The 18,706-nt window shown below is 45.0% G+C and overlaps 1 protein-coding gene across 1 annotated transcript in view; it reads right to left on the bottom strand.

Moving 5' to 3' along the window:
• Positions 1–17,935, bottom strand: part of PDK4 (pyruvate dehydrogenase kinase 4) — a 38,310-nt gene extending 20,375 nt beyond the window's left edge. The window contains exons 1-3 of the mRNA XM_075587300.1: positions 17,159–17,935; positions 16,430–16,555; positions 5,411–5,552 (exon numbers count right to left, since the gene is read on the bottom strand). Of these exons, the coding sequence (XP_075443415.1) occupies positions 5,411–5,552; positions 16,430–16,547 (260 nt within the window). The 5' untranslated portion in view covers positions 16,548–16,555; positions 17,159–17,935. The remainder of the gene's footprint in view (positions 1–5,410; positions 5,553–16,429; positions 16,556–17,158) is intronic.
• Positions 17,936–18,706: the final 771 nt, after the last annotated feature.

The following is an 18,706-nucleotide window of genomic DNA, read 5'->3' as shown; positions in this document are numbered from 1 at the left end:
CAGGGGTCCTCGACTCCAGTTCTCAAGCCCCCCCAAACAGGTCAGGTTTTCAGGATATCCCAGCTTCACCACAGGTGGTTCAATCAGTCCCTGCTTCAGCACAGGTGACTCAATCAGATTGATAACTGGGCTATCCTGAAAACCTGACCTGCTGAGGGGGCTGGAGGACTGGAGCTGAGCACCCTGGGGTAGGCCACTCGATTTGGTGCTGCAACACAGCACCTGTTATCTGCTTACTTTTCCACTTGTAGCTAAAGACAGCATTTACATGTTAACCAGTGCAGTCTCCTGCCCTTCCAGCCGTACGTTATTACGGAACCCCTCAGGAAACAGTGGTTGTTCTTATACACCCTCTTGTATTACAGATAACAAAAAAAAATCCTAACATTTTTTTTTACCACCGAATGTTACGCAACAAAACTGCAGTCTCAAAAGTTACAAAAAAACCTCACAGAACACATTGTGACTGTGAAAAATAAACGTTGGCAGGGTTTCAAGGAATGATATACTGCACATATTTACCCCTGCAATATGTCCTGCAAACACCCAGAAAGCAAGCTGCAACGTGCGCTGCCTTAATTGTTTGAAAGCGCAGCAAGGCGGAATACATTTTTCATTTTCAGGGGGGGAATAAATGTTCAGTAAAATCACTGCCTCGTTTGTCTGTAAATCCGCACGGATGTTTTGGCTCTGCCTTCTCTCGTTTCTTTTTTACTTAACTGACTTTTGCCCTCAGCAAAGGGTTAACCTAATGGGCTCTAGCTAAATGTTTCCGTATTCGTACCTTTCAGACACAGTTTAAATATTGGTGTTTGGTAGATTTGGAAGAGGTCATGCGCAGACGCGTATGTCAGGATGGAGACATGCTACACCAGGGGTGGCAAACTGCACTCCTCAAGGGCCACCAACAGGTCAGGTTTACAGGATACCCCAGCTTCAGCACCGTTGGCTCAATCAGTGGCTCAGTCGAAGACTGACATAGACAGCCACTTGTGCTGAAGCAGGGATATCCTGAAAACCTGACCTGTTGGTGGCCCTTGAGGACAGGAGTTGGCTGCCCCTGTGCTATACTATCACCCAAACCCTTCACTTTTTTGAATGGAATTATTTTAAAGACGTCATTTTCAGCATCATTGCATTTGTGTGTGAAATGTTGTCGTTTTTCCACACCCAGAAAGTGATCCAAACAATTAGCTGCCAAATTTCTGATCAACCTTGTTTTCCTGAGGGAAAATATCTAGTAAATTAAGCTGCAACCTTTAGAAACAAATATGAAAAGGAAATAAAGCACTCCACACCGTATAATACGTTTTTTTGAATGATTTCTAACAGTTGTTTAGAAAATGTGTTGTTTTTGCTGTGCTAATACAGGCGCAAAATACTAATTGTGTATGATGAGAATAGCACTTAACATTCAAAATGATATGTTTTTTTTGGGGAGGGGGGGGGTTTAGTTAACATACAGTAGGTATTCATCAGCCGCAAAATATGTTAATAATATCATTCCAAATCAAATAAATATTTGAGAGTAATACAACGGGGTAAGAAAACAGTCAGGCGAACAACGTTTGTACAATTGGACCCACTAAGTTGCATTATACCCTAAAGCAAACAGAACTGGAACCCAGGAGTTCTCCGGAGCAAACTGTGCTTTCAGCTCCGGGGAACTTCTGGAACCCAAAATACACACCAGTGAAGTTACGGGTTTAACGGCCTGTTTTTTTTTTTTAAAGGGGATTTAAAATGGCTGTCCAATAGTAAGCAGCCACGTACTTTTGGACCAAGATTGGGTGACTCTCGTTTGACCTGGCAGATTTAAACCTGGGTATTGCTGAGGTAAATGAAGAGCTCCTGTTTTTTGGGGTCAATACAGGGATCCACCAAATATATAAGGGATCAAGGAATTTGTGACACATAGATTAACTGCTTTAATCTTTAATTTTCAAATGATATTTTATTCTTCCCACATGCATTCAGTTGTTTTAAGTATGTTTATAGTAATAAACTTACCCACACCCCTCTCCTTTTTACGAAATCACTAGAAGATTTGACCCAATTCACCAACTAGGTCTTTAATTAACGGAATAACAGGTTTAATAATTAGCCAGTGTACCAGCCAGTCACACGGCAGAGTGATCATCAGCCCACAACTTTCTGGTAATCTTTAATGAATTCTAACCACTGTGTTACAACAGCATTTAATTATTTAACCCTTCCCTTTTACATGTTCCTTAACGGCCTTTAAAGTTTTGCAACCAATAGCTTATTGCACACTGCATTGCCAAGTTGTAGGAAAAATGAATACTGTACCTAAGTAAATCACCCCCAAACACAAGGGTGTATAGGTAATCAAATAGAGCAAGAGAGGCACCAAGAATGATTTTATATAACTATATTGTACATTGAAATATGGCCAATGTTTTGGTCCCCTTACGGGACTGTCCTGCAGATCCTTCTTGTAGTGACAGGTGTCCTATAGTCATCTGGTAGAGATGAGATTTAAAATATAAAAAAAAAGCTGTGTGTGCTGTGCACGCGCATAGTAAGTGAAACTTCTTTGACTTTTGTCACAGAAATTGTATTTGTGTTGGTGTTGGTGATGTTTTAATTAAAAATCAAAATACAATCTCAATGACAAAACGCAAATAAATTTGACTTAGAATGCGCGTGCTCGGCACACATCCCCTGTATTAGCTATTTGCACTAAGTGTGAATTCCGCGTGTGACAGTGTGCGTGTGACTGAGAGTGTGCGTGTGACTGAGAGTGTGCGTGTGACTGAGAGTGTGCGTGTGGCTGAGAGTGTGCGTGTGGCTGAGAGTGTGCGTGTGGCTGAGAGTGTGCGTGTGACTGAGAGTGTGCGTGTGACTGAGAGTGTGCGTGTGACTGAGAGTGTGCGTGTGACTGAGAGTGTGCGTGTGACTGAGAGTGTGCGTGTGACTGAGCGTGTGCGTGTGACTGAGCGTGTGCTTGTGACTGAGCGTGTGCGTGTGACTGAGCATGTGCGTTTGACTGTGCGTGTGACTGCGTGTGCGTCTGACTGTGAGTGTGACTGAGTGTGCGTCTGACTGTGAGTGTGACTGAGTGTGCGTGTGACTGTGAGTGTACGTGTGACTGTGAGTGTGCGTGTGACTGAGTGTGTGTGACTGAGTGTGCGTGTGACTGTGTGTGGGGGTCTGGGGGGGTCAGTGTGTGGGGGTCTGGGGGGGTCAGTCAGAGTGTGTGGGGCTCTGGGGGGGTCAGTGTGTGTGGGGGTCTGGGGGGGTCAGGCAGTGTGAATTCCGAGTGTGACAGTGTGCGTGTGACTGAGAGTGTGCGTGTGACTGAGAGTGTGCGTGTGACTGAGAGTGTGCGCGTGACTGAGAGTGTGCGCGTGACTGAGAGTGTGCGCGTGACTGAGAGTGTGCGCGTGACTGAGAGTGTGCGCATGACTGAGAGTGTGCGCGTGACTGAGAGTGTGCGCGTGACTGAGCGTGTGCGTTTGACTGTGCGTGTGACTGTGTGTGCGTGTGACTGCGTGTGCGTCTGACTGTGAGTGTGACTGAGTGTGCGTCTGACTGAGTGTGACTGAGTGTGCGTCTGACTGAGTGTGCGTGTGACTGAGTGTGACTGAGTGTACGTGTGACTGAGTGTGCGTGTGAGTGTGACTGAGTGTGCGTGTGACTGTGAGTGTGTGTGGGGGTCTGGGGGGGTCAGTGTGTGAGGGTCTGGGGGGGTCAGTCAGTGTGTGTGGGGGTCTGGGGGGGTCAGGCAGTGTGTGTGGGGGTCTGGGGGGGTCAGGCAGTGTGTGTGGGGGTCTGGGGGGGTCAGGCAGTGTGTGTGGGGGTCTGTCAGTGTGTGGGGGTCTGGGGGGTTCAGTCAGTGTGTGTGGGGGTCTGGGGGGTTCAGTCAGTGTGTGTGGGGGTCTGGGGGGGTCAGTCAGTGTGTGTGGGGGTCTGGGGTGGTCAGTCAGTGTGTGTGGGGGTCTGGGGGGGTCAGTCAGTGTGTGTGGGGGTCTGGGGGGGTCAGTCAGTGTGTGTGGGGGTCTGGGGGGGTCAGTCAGTGTGTGTGGGGGTCTGGGGCGTTCAGTCAGTGTGTGTGGGGGTCTGGGGCGTTCAGTCAGTGTGTGTGGGTCTCTGGGGGCTCAGTCAGTGTGTGTGGGGGTCTGGGGTGGTCAGTCAGTGTGTTTGGGGGCCTGGGGGGGTCAGTCAGTGTGTGTGGGGGTCTGGGGGGGTCTGTCAGTGTGTGTGGGGGTATGGGGGGGTCAGTCAGTGTGTGTGGGTCTCTGGGGGGTCAGTCAGTGTTGTGTGGGGGTCTGGGGTGGTCAGTCAGTATGTGTGGGGGTCTGGGGGGGTCAGTCAGTGTGTGTGGGGGTCTGGGGTGGTCAGTCAGTATGTGTGGGGGTCTGGGGGGGTCAGTCAGTGTGTGTGGGGGTCTGGGGGGGTCAGTCAGTGTGTGTGGGGGTCTGGGGGGGGTCTGTCAGTGTGTGGGGGGGTCAGTCAGTGTGTGGGGGGGTCAGTCAGTGTGTGGGGGGGTCAGTCAGTGTGTGGGGGGGTCCGTCAGTGTGTGGGGGGTCCGGGGGGGTCCATCAGTGTGTGGGGGGTCCGGGGGGGAGTCCGCGCGGGTTGCGCCCGGGTTTTTGTACCACCGCTTCCTGGGGGGCCCGCAAACGCCCGCGTCACTGGAGAGCTGAGTGGCGCCGCTGCCAGCCGCTTCTGCGCATGCGCGGCATGGCAGCGGTAGTGGAAGTTAGGCGGGCCCATGTGTGGGCTGGGAGGGAGGTCCCATCGGGTAAGGAAAGGGTGGGTGGGGGGCTGTCCCGGTCGGGCGGTCTCTGCTGTCCCGAGCAGCAGACGGGGACACATGTCAACAGCCGTGGCAGCGGGCGGGGAACGGCGCCGCTGCCAACCGCTTCTGCGCATGCGTGGCTTTCCTCCAGTCCCCATCATTACTGAGCATGCGCGGCTTGGCAGCGGATGTGCGGGGGGAATGGCGGCGTTAGGAGCGGCGCCGGCGGCTATCGCCGCCGCCGCCGCATGTTATCAGCCATGTGGGGGGAGCGGGGGCCATTAGGAGCGGCGCCGGCGGCTATCGCCGCCGCCGCCGCATCTGATTTGTGGAGCGGGTGTGATGTCAGTGTTGGGGTCGGGCTGAGCCAGAACTCAGCCCGGCCTCAACTGCCAGCACTGACGTCACATCCGTTTCATTTCTGTCTCCACAATTCATTTTTGCCCCAGTTCGAATGAGGTGCCACTAAGGAAGTTTCACTTCAAAAACATGGCTGTCTGTAACCGATTTTTCTCTGTTATGAAAATGAATAAGTGAACTAAAATAACAAACGGAACGTGATAAATATGGATTTTGCATGCAGTTGTCTCCCAGCGCATTTAGCAGAGGTGGCATCACTGGGTTGTGTCTACTTGTGAAAGTTACCAGCTCTGGACGAGTTGTACTGAAGGTGTTCCGAGCAGTGGATCGGGGAGGATGTCAATCTCTCGCATGATATTCGCCAGTCTCACAGGAAGCTCTTGTCGGAGAAACACGAAAGAAGTTTTTTCACATCCATTTGCTGAGCCTGGTTAAAAGCAAAAACAAAGAGGAATACAGTTTATAGTAAAACGTCGAAGACAGGTTACAGAAACACCACAAGCATAAAAAACTCTGATAACATTTCATTCCAGCCAAAAACTCATAGTGAAGAAACGATTCCAAAGAATAATTTCAAGTACACAGGAAGATTATTGTATAATTAGATATGAAAAATACATGAGTTTTCAAAACACCTATTCCATCTATGAAGAACTTTCATGTTGATCCAAAAGTTATGACAACCTATGATGAACTTTGCAATTCTGTCGGACCAATTGCTAGTGCGCTAGTGCAAACGTAAAATTACAACACATGGTCTCCCTGGTAAATGACATACAGTAGTAACAGTGACGGCATTAAAATGGGGGTTTTTTTGTTTGTTTTTTTTACATTTATTAGCATTCAATAACTCATTTGTAAGAGCTGATGCCAGGTAAGTCCTGCATGGAGGTGCCACTGCGCCGCCGGGTCTGGGACAGTTGGGAGAGTAATCCCAGCTATCCCCCTCCGGCGGATGCGGAACCCTTGATCGCGGCCATTTACTTTCCGCGATACGGTTAGAACGCGATTGCATGGAGTGTACCCCGAGCACCGCGTTATAACGGGTTTCAGCTGTACTTGTAAAAGGGACTTATCACTGTTTGAGAGAAACTGCCTCTAAATCCAGCAGTGTGCTGGTTAATTGCACACAGGCAATCAACCAGACTCTACCTGGCTGATTAGGACTATAGGAAAAGCATGAGGTGAGAAACAGGAGAGAGATTCCTTAGCTCACATTTGGGCTGACAAAGGGAGAAAGAGGACTGCAGAGATTTCCTTGGCCCACAACTGGACTGACCTGAGGAAAAGATGATGTCTTGATGCACACAGAAGAACTGTGTGCTGACAGCAAGACAAGGGGACAACCTCTATACCTGGACACAGAGCGTGCCATAGCACACAAGGATGCTGACCCAGGAGAACAGAGAGGCCTTCCCCTACAGCAACAACAACAGAAACAGATTAGAGACTTTCTTGTCTGTCTCTCTAGTGCTGCGAATTTCACCCGACCTCTGGACAGGCCCTGCGGCCGGTCGCGGCTGGACCCCGGCTCTCAGCTGCCTGCAGTACCTTTCCTCTCTCTATCCCACGCCGCCGAGCTTCCACTGCCAGCACGCGACGGGGCTCTCTGATGTCAGCGTGCGGCGGAAGCTGGGCCAAGCTTACTTCCGACGAGCTGAAGTCATGGAGCCCCAGTGCGCACCGGCAGCAGGGCCTGGCCAGAGGTCGGGGGAAATTTGCAGCAATGGCCGGCCGGGGGCCCCCCAGCCAGCGGGCCCGGTACACCAGCCCCGGCTGTCCCCACCTCTTGGCGGCCCTGCACACACATAACACACAGTGTATTTGCATTTACAGACCTTTTCTAAGGCACTAAGCCTTAATATTATTGGTGTTGCCCCAAAAATACGCATGCAATATTCGCATTACTGTAACTGCCCGGAGTCGCGGGTGCTCTATAATGTAAAAAATGAATTTAAAATTAAAGTTTAAAATTATTTCAACTAAGTAGTTTGTTTTTTTAAGAACTCAGCTGTCCTATTGCAATACACTGAATACATGCGCACACATTTGAGGTTTCCACTAGGGTTCACTGCCACTGAGATCAGTGTAAAAGAATAGCTCGAGCTGGTTACTGGATTCTAATCTGATAATACATAACACCATTTCAGTGAACTTTAACTGTATGGAACTGTGAGTGAACTGTGAGCTCTGCTATCAGTAAATGTTGGTCATTGCACTTCTGAACCTGAAATGTTTTTATGTAACTGGAGTAGGTTGTACAATTAGAATGATTATCTATTTCAAACTGTTGTACCAGGAATCCAGTTTTTGTTACGTACAGTTATCCTGCATTTACAATGGACTTAATGGGGGTTACGTATTAAACTCCGATAGTGTACATCAGGGCATTATCACACGGAAACTTCTATTGGACAATGTGAGTTTACTGGCGACAGGGCCCCGACCGGAACTAATCAGTTGAATAAATAACCATCTATAATTGAAATAAAATAATTTATTGCAGCTACAGCTCTTTAGTCTAATGTGAACTTTAAGAATGTAATTTTTACGGGTATTTTTTCTAACTTCATAGACTGGGAAAGACCCACATTTAAAGCTGCCACGGTGCAAACCAGGAAAGTAGACCCAGTCTCCTCCCACAGCTCAAAGAGAGCGGCGGCAGCAGCTGCTGGAAACATCTGTTGATTTGCAGAATAGAACTGTATGTTCCCTAGAAAGCGAGCGACGATATTGGAAGAATCTCAAACCATTCCTCTTGCATTAGGCCAAGAGCACGGAATAGAAAAGGAGATCTAGGAAAACCAATATCGTATTTTAAGCTTTCTGCAGCACATGTACATGTTGTGTGTGGAACTATAATGTGGCCCAGTCTGGAATATTTGGTTTGCAAGTTATTTAAAGATTTTGATGGGAGGGGGGGGTGGGATTTTTGGCACCTTTTTGCAAAGGTGGATATACATATTTTCTATATGGAAAAATGGAAAGAGGGAAATCTCCTTTCCTTCAAATCGGAGATACATACATTCGTGTTTTTGTTGATGCCTGAATAATAAACCTAGGGCTCAGTGTTATGTGTCAGAAACTTTTGCTACAATGGACATTGAGCTATACAGTATATAAACTTTTCTAATGTAATGGTACGGCAAACAAGGACAGAGCAAAGGTCCCTTAACCCAGCGGTGCGCAAAGTTGGGGGCGCGACCCCCAGGGGGGGCGGGAGATTGTGTTGGGGGGGCGCGGGCAGTTGCAGAGGCCCCGCGCTCTTCCCCCAGGCATTTAAATTAAATGCCGGGGGATCGCGTGAGGCCCCTGCAACTGTTTACTTACCGGGATTCAGCCGCCTGTATTGCGTCGCCATGGCAACGCGGCGTCAATAGACGCCGCGGCACCATGTGACCTGACGTCACACGCCCACGCAGCGTCATCTGACGCGGCTGAAGGAAGGCAGGGGGGCGCGAGAGCCGGGGGCAGAGAGACAGGGGGGCGCAGCACAAAAAGTTTGCGCTCCCCTGCCTTAACCATTCCTACGAATGCAGATATTTGAAGCCAGCCCCTGATCATACCACTCGAAATATTGTTTCGTAAAACACATAAATGGTTTCAGATTGAAAGCAATCAGGTCGGGGTAAATAACAATGTAATTGCATTTTGGCATCTGTTAACATATTGTACAGCACAGGATGGAAAAGCAAAGGGTCCCCAGACCTGAAATGCACTATTTTCAGCTCCGGGAACGCCGATTACATCATACATACTGGTAAAGGTGCCGCTGGTACTTCCTGGTTTTAAACTCCACCTCCGCATCAGGCGGGCCAATAGGAAGTCGTGATGGATGACTACATCCATTGCGGCTTCCTATAGGAACAGAAGACAAAGGAGGATTTAAACCATTTTGTTTCCACTGGCGGGGACTGGAGCGTGGGTTACAAAAAAGAAATACAGAGAATAAAAATATCACTTGTGAGCACATTCACGTCTCAGCCAGGTCTGCAACTACAGCAGCAAGGGATTCTGGATAATGACATGCAAATGAAAATACAGTGTATCTTTTTGCTTCAAATCCATTTTAACATGGACTCCCCTCTAAGCTTATGCCTGACGCATTACACAGCTTTTCAGCACAGCCTGGGTTAAAGAAGTGCATAGCCAGTAAGCCCAAAAAGAAATCCAACTGGAGGAACTGCTGCTTTAAATTATCCCCCTCTTTGGTTTAAATGCAAGAGGCCACAAAAAATATTCCTTGATGGTGAGCAAGTGATAAATGTGTTTCCTCAGCCTTTTTCAATATTGTCCCAGTCCTTTGCGAGGACATTATTTTCCTCTCCCACAGAGAGCAAATACTTATATATTCTGATGTGAAAGGCTGCATGCCTCAGATTGCCAACAACACAGAAAACGTTTCAGCAGATTGCTGCCTAAAGTATGAATGTAATCATAACAAAACATAGAACAATGTGTTCATATAGACTGAGATAGATAGATACACACATGTAAGAAGCTCAACAAGTTGTTTACTCCGCAATCCACAAGGAACGGAAAACATGAAGTCAGAGGATTATGCTGACATTGCACAATGGGAGCAGAAAAACAACTGGTACAACAGTGACAAGGCGTGCTGAGGCAGCTGCAAACTCCCACCTTTAGTCTGGAGCAACGATACACAAGCCAAAGGTTAGTTATCCGAGGCAGAGGAAATGGTGAGGACACAAACATGAACTGGGACTTTCTTGGGCAGCTCGCTTAAACTTATCTCGGAAACGTATGTTACCAAACATATGCTCATAACATAGATAGTGCCTCTCAGAAGTGTTACTTTGACAAATGGGTTTTTCTTTGACATTCTAATTTTCTATTTAGAGATAATTGACTCAAGCCAAGCCTTTTTTCTTCTTTTACATGATGGTACTGTAAAAATCAACATATTTATGATACCTTTAATTTCAGTATTGAACTTGGGAAGATACAGACGTGTGCATTAAGAAATCCCTATTTTCTTCTGTTGCATACATTTTAAAATGCCGCCAGCACAGTGCCATGCAATGGCATTTGGAAATTGACAGGAATATCATAAGTAAATCATGCTTAAAAAACACAATGTTTGAATCTTTCCACTTGACTTTTTGCCCTAGCAAATATATCAGTTACTTGCTGAATAGCCCCTTAACAGTCTTGTTCTGTTTTTGAAACCAGGAACATAGTGACATTGAGTTACTACTACTAACCAATTTAACATTTCCAGATACATACAGTAGGCCTACTGTTTTCATGTATAGATAATACATATACATATACATACATACATATATATATATATATATATATATATATATATATATATATATATATATATATATATATATATATGCAAATATAGCTGTATGCTCATCTGCATGTCTTAGGCAGGTCTGCAACCCCGCCTTTCCCCATTATCACCCAGCATACAGCACTTCCACTGCAGCAAGGGATTCTGGGAAATGACATGCAAATGAGCACACAGTGTCACTTTTTTTTAAGCCTATAGGGAACCATGTTAAAAATGGTTATTGAGGCAAAAAGTGACACTGTGTGCTCATTTGCATGTCATTTCCCAGAATCCCTTGCTGCAGTGGAAGTGCTGTATGCTGGGTGATAATGGGGAAAGGCGGGGTTGCAGACCTGTCTAAGACATGCAGATGAGCATACAGCTATATTTGCATATTTGCTTTCCTGTGGAGGGTTTTTGTCACTTTTTTTACTCACCATAATTTAACTCAGTATTATGTTTTGTATATTATTATGTTTTGTAATAACATATCACAAAAACACCAAAAAATCTACTCGCCACCTAGTACCAAACGTGTGCTGCTTGGGCCAATATTTACTCGCCCAGGGGTTAAATCCACTCGCCCGGGGCGAGCAAATGTATAGGTTTATCGAACACTGTATATACAGGCATACCCCGGTTTAAGGACACTCACTTTAAGTACACTCGCGAGTAAGTACATATCGCTCAATAGAAAAACGGCAGCTCACGCATGCGCCTGTCAGCACGTCCTGAACAGCAATACCGACTCCCTACCTGTACCGAAGCTGTGCGCAACCGGGGAGACTATAGAACCTTTTACACATGTGTTATTTACATCAGTTATGCACGTATATGACGATTGCCGTACAGTTCATACATCGATAAGTAGGAAAAAGGTAGTGCTTCACTTTAAGTACATTTTCGCTTTATATACATGCTCCGGTCCCATTGCGTACGTTAATGCGGGGTATGCCTGTATATATATATATATAAAAATGTTCTCCATATATTATCTATATGTATATTATCTATATGTATATTATCTATAAAAATTACACAGTGTTAGGAAATCTGGTCATTCAGATTTTATTATATATATATATATATATATATATATATATATATATATATATATATATATATATATATATATATATATATATATATATATATATATATATAGTTAACACTGTGTAACTTTTATTACATTCGTTGTATTCCAGGGGGAGCATGGAGGGAAATAGAACAAAAAAGAGACAAAAACAATCTAAGTGTAGACAGTTATATCGAAGGTGCAAAATTAGATATCTTGTCTTGGCTCGTATGTTGTGCCTACTTACAAGATGTAAGTTGTATATAAGCGATTTAGACACACAATGGTCTCTGCTAGGGATGTTGTTCTCCACTCTATGAAGCGGTCTCCAGTAATCAGCTCAGCAACCAAGTGTATGTGAAGAAAAATGATACCATAGTGCAGACCAATATAATGTTAAAACTAAACTTTATGATATTTAAAATTGAACACTTACAATAAAATTGATTATAATAAGCTTATTCACAATATTTAGTGAGGAGAGAAGAGTGTATTAGCTTCCGGCTCACCCGCCTCTTCTGATGGAACTTGATGTAATCAGCCTCTCTCTGTGACCTGATGTCGCTGGCGGTGGACTGTATACCCAGGCTGTGTCCCCCCGTGGGTTGTTAGACTCCCCTTCTGCTGTTGCAGCTTGGAGCTGCCTCTCGGGTGGGCGATCCCGCCTCTCTCACTGCCGATACGTCACTTCCGCTTTGTTCCGTCACGTCACTTCCGGGCGCGGCTGATGGAATTTCTGAATGGCGATCACGCCTCTCTCCTCTCTCCTGACAGGACGGCTCCCACTCTACGCGTTTCGCCAGAAAAGGGTGTGTGGCTTCCTCAGGACACTCCTGAGGAAGCCACACACCCTTTTCTGGCGAAACGCGTAGAGTGGGAGCCGTCCTGTCAGGAGAGAGGAGAGAGGCGTGATCGCCATTCAGAAATTCCATCAGCCGCGCCCGGAAGTGACGTGACGGAACAAAGCGGAAGTGACGTATCGGCAGTGAGAGAGGCGGGATCGCCCACCCGAGAGGCAGCTCCAAGCTGCAACAGCAGAAGGGGAGTCTAACAACCCACGGGGGGACACAGCCTGGGTATACAGTCCACCGCCAGCGACATCAGGTCACAGAGAGAGGCTGATTACATCAAGTTCCATCAGAAGAGGCGGGTGAGCCGGAAGCTAATACACTCTTCTCTCCTCACTAAATATTGTGAACAAAGCTTATTATAATCAATTTTATTGTAAGTGTTCAATTTTAAATATCATAAAGTTTAGTTTTAACATTATATTGGTCTGCACTATGGTATCATTTTTCTTCACATACACTTGGTTGCTGAGCTGATTACTGGAGACCGCTTCATAGAGTGGAGAACAACATCCCTAGCAGAGACCATTGTGTGTCTAAATCGCTTATATACAACTTACATCTTGTAAGTAGGCACAACATACGAGCCAAGACAAGATATCTAATTTTGCACCTTCGATATAACTGTCTACACTTAGATTGTTTTTGTCTCTTTTTTGTTCTATTTCCCTCCATGCTCCCCCTGGAATACAACGAATGTGACGATTTGCGGGACTACCGAAACCAGTCCCCACCAGCTGGGTTTGAGCAGGGGGTTTGAACATTTTAAATATTTACACCTGCACGTTATTTTGAGCACGTCTTTATTGTTATACAAATAATTGATTTTGTTTAAAATATTCACTATATAGTTTGTAGTGAAACACTTATAGAGATAGCGCCGTTTTTTCACCTTCACTCAACACGTAACTTTTATTACACACACAACTCAGATCAAATGTATCCAAATTATTCTACTGCATGTATAAATCTGATCTGTTCGCATACTGCTTGCCACTCATCCCACTGCTTCAACCAGTGACAGATAATGAGACTCTTATAAAAACAAAAACAACTTGTCAGGAGAAACCAACTCAACAAAAGGTCAGTTTCCTAGTCAATTTACTTTCACTCCACCTCAGTGAATTCAAGCAAACAACTCTCCCTCATTAAAGTTTACCCAAGGTCACAAGCTAATCATGCCAGCAGTGCAGCTTTTCAGTACAGCTTACATATATGCACACACAGATACTAAGATACTACTGTGTGTGTCATATATATATATATATATATATATATATATATATATATATATATATATATATATCTCAAATGGGAATGTTACTGTGTTCTCATGTTGCAAAGCATACAGTGCTTCCACTGCAGCAAGAGATTCTGGGAGATGACATGCAAATGAGTACACAGTGCCACCTTTTGCTTCAAATCCATTTTGACATGGACCTCTATAAGCTTATGCTTGCTGCATTGCACAGCTTTTCAGCACAGCCTGGGTTAAAGAAGTGCAATGCCAGTAAACCTACTCACAGACAGCTTTTTGAACATTTTTGGGTCTCATCAGTGTGAGGGTGGTTATACTGGCTTTGCAATTTGTTTTATATATATATATATATATATATATATATATATATATATATATATGTATATATATATATACATATATATATATACACATATATATATATATACACATATATATATATTTTTTTTTTTTTTCATTTTCAAGGAGATGGAGAGGTGAACACAGAGCAAGAGATCAAATTGCTGAACTACCAAAGCCACTTTAGTATGAAACAAGAAGACAGACACGTGTTTGTTTCCGGACATCTTTCAGGAAGAGGTACCTATAACATGTATGACAACTGCCCAACTATAGAAGTATGAATGCTCACATTGTTTCTATTGATGATGGAAAAGGTTTTACCATTATTCATTACTTGGGCCTTCCAACTAAATGCACGTATTATGTAAAACATCCAAGAAGATACCTGTGATATTTGTAATGCTTTCTACAATACAATTCCATCTATGAAGAAGTTGGTCCATTGAAAAGGTATCACAAACTGCAACAAAGCGACACTTCACCCTAGGGCATACAGCTTGTAACATTGAAACGATACACTCTGACAATGAGCAATAAATATAGAGCTAAGGGAAGTACAATCAACAGGTTACTGCATAAATACTCATTTTTAGTATTGCTAATCTACATTGCCCATACCACATGAATACACATAATGCATCAGTGCCATTAAATACATTCAGTCTCATGTTCAGCACAAGACATAACCTGCCCAAGGTTTGGCACTGATTCCAAACGTCTTGTTGCAGCAGTAGAGCTGCCTGTATTGTCAATGCTACATGAGCCCTAAACCATAGTGATAATTACAAAAACAAGTCATTTCCTCCCGAGATTTCACTACAATAAGTTGCAATCTAGGTGAATATAAATACACCTTGAGGAAAGCCTGGAACTTTTTATCGGGGAGAAAAAAAAATCCGATTATTTATGAATAAACAAGCCTAAAGAATAGCCAAATCTCCTTAGTTTTGGGCCGAAATTGTCATAATAGTAATGTTATTCCATAATAGTTTCTAAATAAGCATTCTATTAGCATTATAGATGTTATAGGATCTGAAAACATGCAGATTGTGACATACCCATGTCACGCATATGCTATAAATACAAGTACATGAAAAGAGTACATCAACTCACTCAATACTAATTGTTCATATTGTAACATGATAATAGTCATTGATCATTTTTTTTAATGTCATCACCCCCTGCTGTTCTGCAGTACAGGCACCTTCAAGAAAAATATAAAAGAAGCAATTTGAACATCATACTGTCTAACAAGCACTTTACAGTTGGAGGTACTTTGTAATGCCATACATGCATGACTGACAATGAGCAGATTCATTCTGAAAATAATTACATTCCTATATCATTCTGGCTTATTGATAAACACCCGTTATGGCATTTAAAGAGGTTCAAAATTTGTTTTAAAGGGAGTCATTATGAATATGCATAACCCATGCAGTGTATCCAGTTCCTTTAGCATGGACAGTGAGAGATTTGAGAAAGGTCCATGGGACTAGTTGGGGAGAAGTTAGATGGCACAAATAGCATTCATGTTACTCTGCCTTATTTAGCAGACATATATGTATTCTGCAAGATCTAGATCTAACACCTGAAAATGCGTAAACAAGTGCCATCCATTTGACCTTGATGCAAGAAGAAAGCAAAATGTTAAGTTTGATGTGTATCAGGATGCATTTTTGGGGAGCCTGATGTGTACTAGTAGTGCATTTATTAGGGGACAAGTCTAGTTCAATATCAAGTGGCAGATTCTACTGACCTTGAACAAGTCTGTAAGGTCATTAATAAAATCAATCATTGTGAAATCAATGTACAAAGTAATGCATACGTTAATCAGCTACATAAAAGTAAATATATGTACATACAATTCTATATTGTAAGTAATAAGGGTTCCATGTAAAAATGGATTTCAGGCAAAAGGTGACGTGTGCTCATTTGCATGTAATTTCACAGAATCCCTTGCTACAGTACAGTGGAAGCACTGTATGCTAAGTGATAATGGTGAAAGGCAGGGTTGCAGACCTGTCTAAGACATGAATGTGCTCACAAGTGATCTTTTTATTTCAATTCTATACAAACATTATTACCATTCTTGCTCTGTGAATCATTGCAAATCAATCGTTATCAATAGCTCCTTTACTGTCAGCTAGGCTTGCAAATGCAAACTTGCAAAGTAATTCTCACTTACCATGGCATGGGGTCTGCAATGCATTACAATGCAATCACCATAGTAATAAATAACCTGCCGGAAGGGACTGAAACCCCCTACAAAATCATTGCTGTCAGTAGTATACAAACTGTTTACGATTCTGGGATATATTAATTGTATTGCATAGCAATTACCCTCATTATTAATCCTTTCGCTATCATACCAATGCAACCTGTTCGCGTAATAGTGACAATTACTTTAAGCTATGATGCTGCTTATAAAGATAATAAGTTTGGCCCTGTAGCAGGCCACCCCACTTTGCTTGCTCACCGAAGTCGATGAACTGCTTCATTGAGAGTGGGGAGGGGGAGAAGCGGCTGAACCTCTCGATCTGTTTGGGAATGTTGGCCAGGGCTGCATTCTTCAGCAGGAACCGGGCGAACTTCATCCTGGCACCTGTGAAGAGGGGCAAGACAGGCTCTCTTTATATACTTCTGCTTCTGTACGTGGGATAGTCAGGGACAGGCTGCTCTACAGTATACACTTGTACAAAACTACCTGCTTCTGTACAAATGGATGGCTAGGGACAGGGAAGTCTGTTATTAGATTGGTGGGAATGGTCAAGCTGCTTTATATACTGTACCTCCTGCTCTTGCACTGGGGGATGGTACGAAATGTACTGTATGTACCTCCTGCTCTTGCACTGGGGGATGGTCAGAAATGTATATACTGTATGTACCTCCTGCTCTTGCACTGGGGGTAGTCAGGCTGCTGTATATACTGTACCTCTTGCACTGGGGGATGGTCAGGCTGCTGTATATACTGTACCTCTTGCACTGGGGGATGGTTAGGCTGCTCTATATACTGTATCTCTGCTCTTGCACTAGGGGTGGTCAGGCTGCTCTATATACTGTATCTCCTGCTCTTGCACTAAGGGATGGTTAGGCTGCTCTATATACTGTATCTCTGCTCTTGCACTAAGGGGTGGTCAGGCTGCTCTATATACTGTATCGCCTGCTCTTGCACTAGGGGGTGGTCATGCTGCTGTATATACTGTACCTCTTGCTCTTGCACTGGGGGATGGTCAGGCTCGGGTTGATCTTTGTTATGTGAGCAGATGGAAAGGTCAGGGACCTGCTGATCTGCACGTCCTCTTCTTGTGCTATTGAATGGAGGATCAGGCTGGTGCTCCCAGTGTCAGGGGCTGGACAGGACTAGGGACCAGCTGCTCTCCTCTCTGATGCTTCTCGGGATGGAGCTGACCTGTGCAAATATCGCTGGTCAGAGGGCCAGCCTGCTCCCCCCCCTGCTCTTCACTAGCTGCTCGGAGGAGCTGGCGGGGTAATAGTGCAGGGTCTTCGCGTTGTGGTGGGCCAGGGACCAGCTCCTGCTTTATAACAGGGTGCAGGGTCAGTGTCAGCTGCTCTCCCCTCTGGGTGGACAAGCTCCTGCTCCAGTATATGGGGTACAGGATAATCTTAATGTCCACCTTCCCCTCCTGTGCGTGGGATTATGGAGGGTCCCTCTGTGTCTGTCCCCTTACTGTCCCTTTTTCCCCTCGGCTTGCTCTCTCCTCTTCCCCTCTCTGGCTGTCTCTTTTCCCCCTCGGCTTGCTCTCTTCGCCTGTCTCTGGCTGTTTATCTCTCTTCCTTCGCCTCTCTGGCTGTCCCTTGTCCCACTCTCCTCTTCGCCTGTCTCTTGCTTTTTATCTCTCCCCCCTCGGCTTGCTCTCTCCTCTCTCCCCCCTCGGCTTGCTCTCTCCTCTCCCCCCTCGGCTTGCTCTCTTCGCCTGTCTCTGGTTGTCCCTTGCCCCCCTCTCCTCTTCGCCTGTCTCTGGCTGTTTATCTCCGAGATTCAAGTCCTTATTATTTTTCAGGCAAGAGAAGGGGCGGAGTCACGGAGCCCGGGCCCCGCCCACCTCTGCGGCAGGAGGGAGTTGAGTGACAGCTTCTTTCCTCCAAACAGAGAGAGACAGAGAGAAACAAACAAGCGCCCAGGGATGCGCGTGCGTGTACGGTGACGAGGCAGGGGATGGTGGAGTGGGGGGGGGGTGTTGCTAGGCACATTGTCGGCAGCTCTGAGATGATTGGGTCACCCATTAACCCCTTTCGCACCGCAGATAACGTCGCTGCACCAGGCAGAGAAAATGGCATTAGCCAATGGGACTCCCCTCTGTTTTTGGAAGAGAGTCACTGCTGTTTTAACAAAACACAATGTGCTATTTGCTCCCTAATAAGAGTTCCCTCTTCCAAATCCATGTCTGTAGGTGGATTTTAATAAATCTCCCCCAACCCTCTCCCTATTAAGGTTGATGAGAGATTACACACACATTCTGGGATGCTTGAGATCTGTGTTTATTAATTAAATACTTTATACATAGTTATAGATAAATAACTCAAAGTCATACATGTCTGGAGGTGTGCTCTGGGCCGCCTGCTGATTAAAGATGCAAATACATTTTTATTTGGCACCTGTCAACACTTTTCGACTGTCCCAAATCCTAAAACCTCTTCGAGTTTTAAGGCGAGGATAAAATGCCATTGTTTTCCTCCATAGAAAATGAAGGTTAGGATTTAGTGCATTCAAGGTCAATACGTAAATTAAGTA

The sequence above is a fragment of the Ascaphus truei genome, chromosome 2 (assembly GCF_040206685.1).
Source record: "Ascaphus truei isolate aAscTru1 chromosome 2, aAscTru1.hap1, whole genome shotgun sequence".
Classification (NCBI taxonomy): Eukaryota; Metazoa; Chordata; class Amphibia; order Anura; family Ascaphidae; genus Ascaphus; species Ascaphus truei.
Note: the sequence above shows the minus strand (reverse complement) of the source record. Positions and strands in the feature narration are given on the sequence as shown.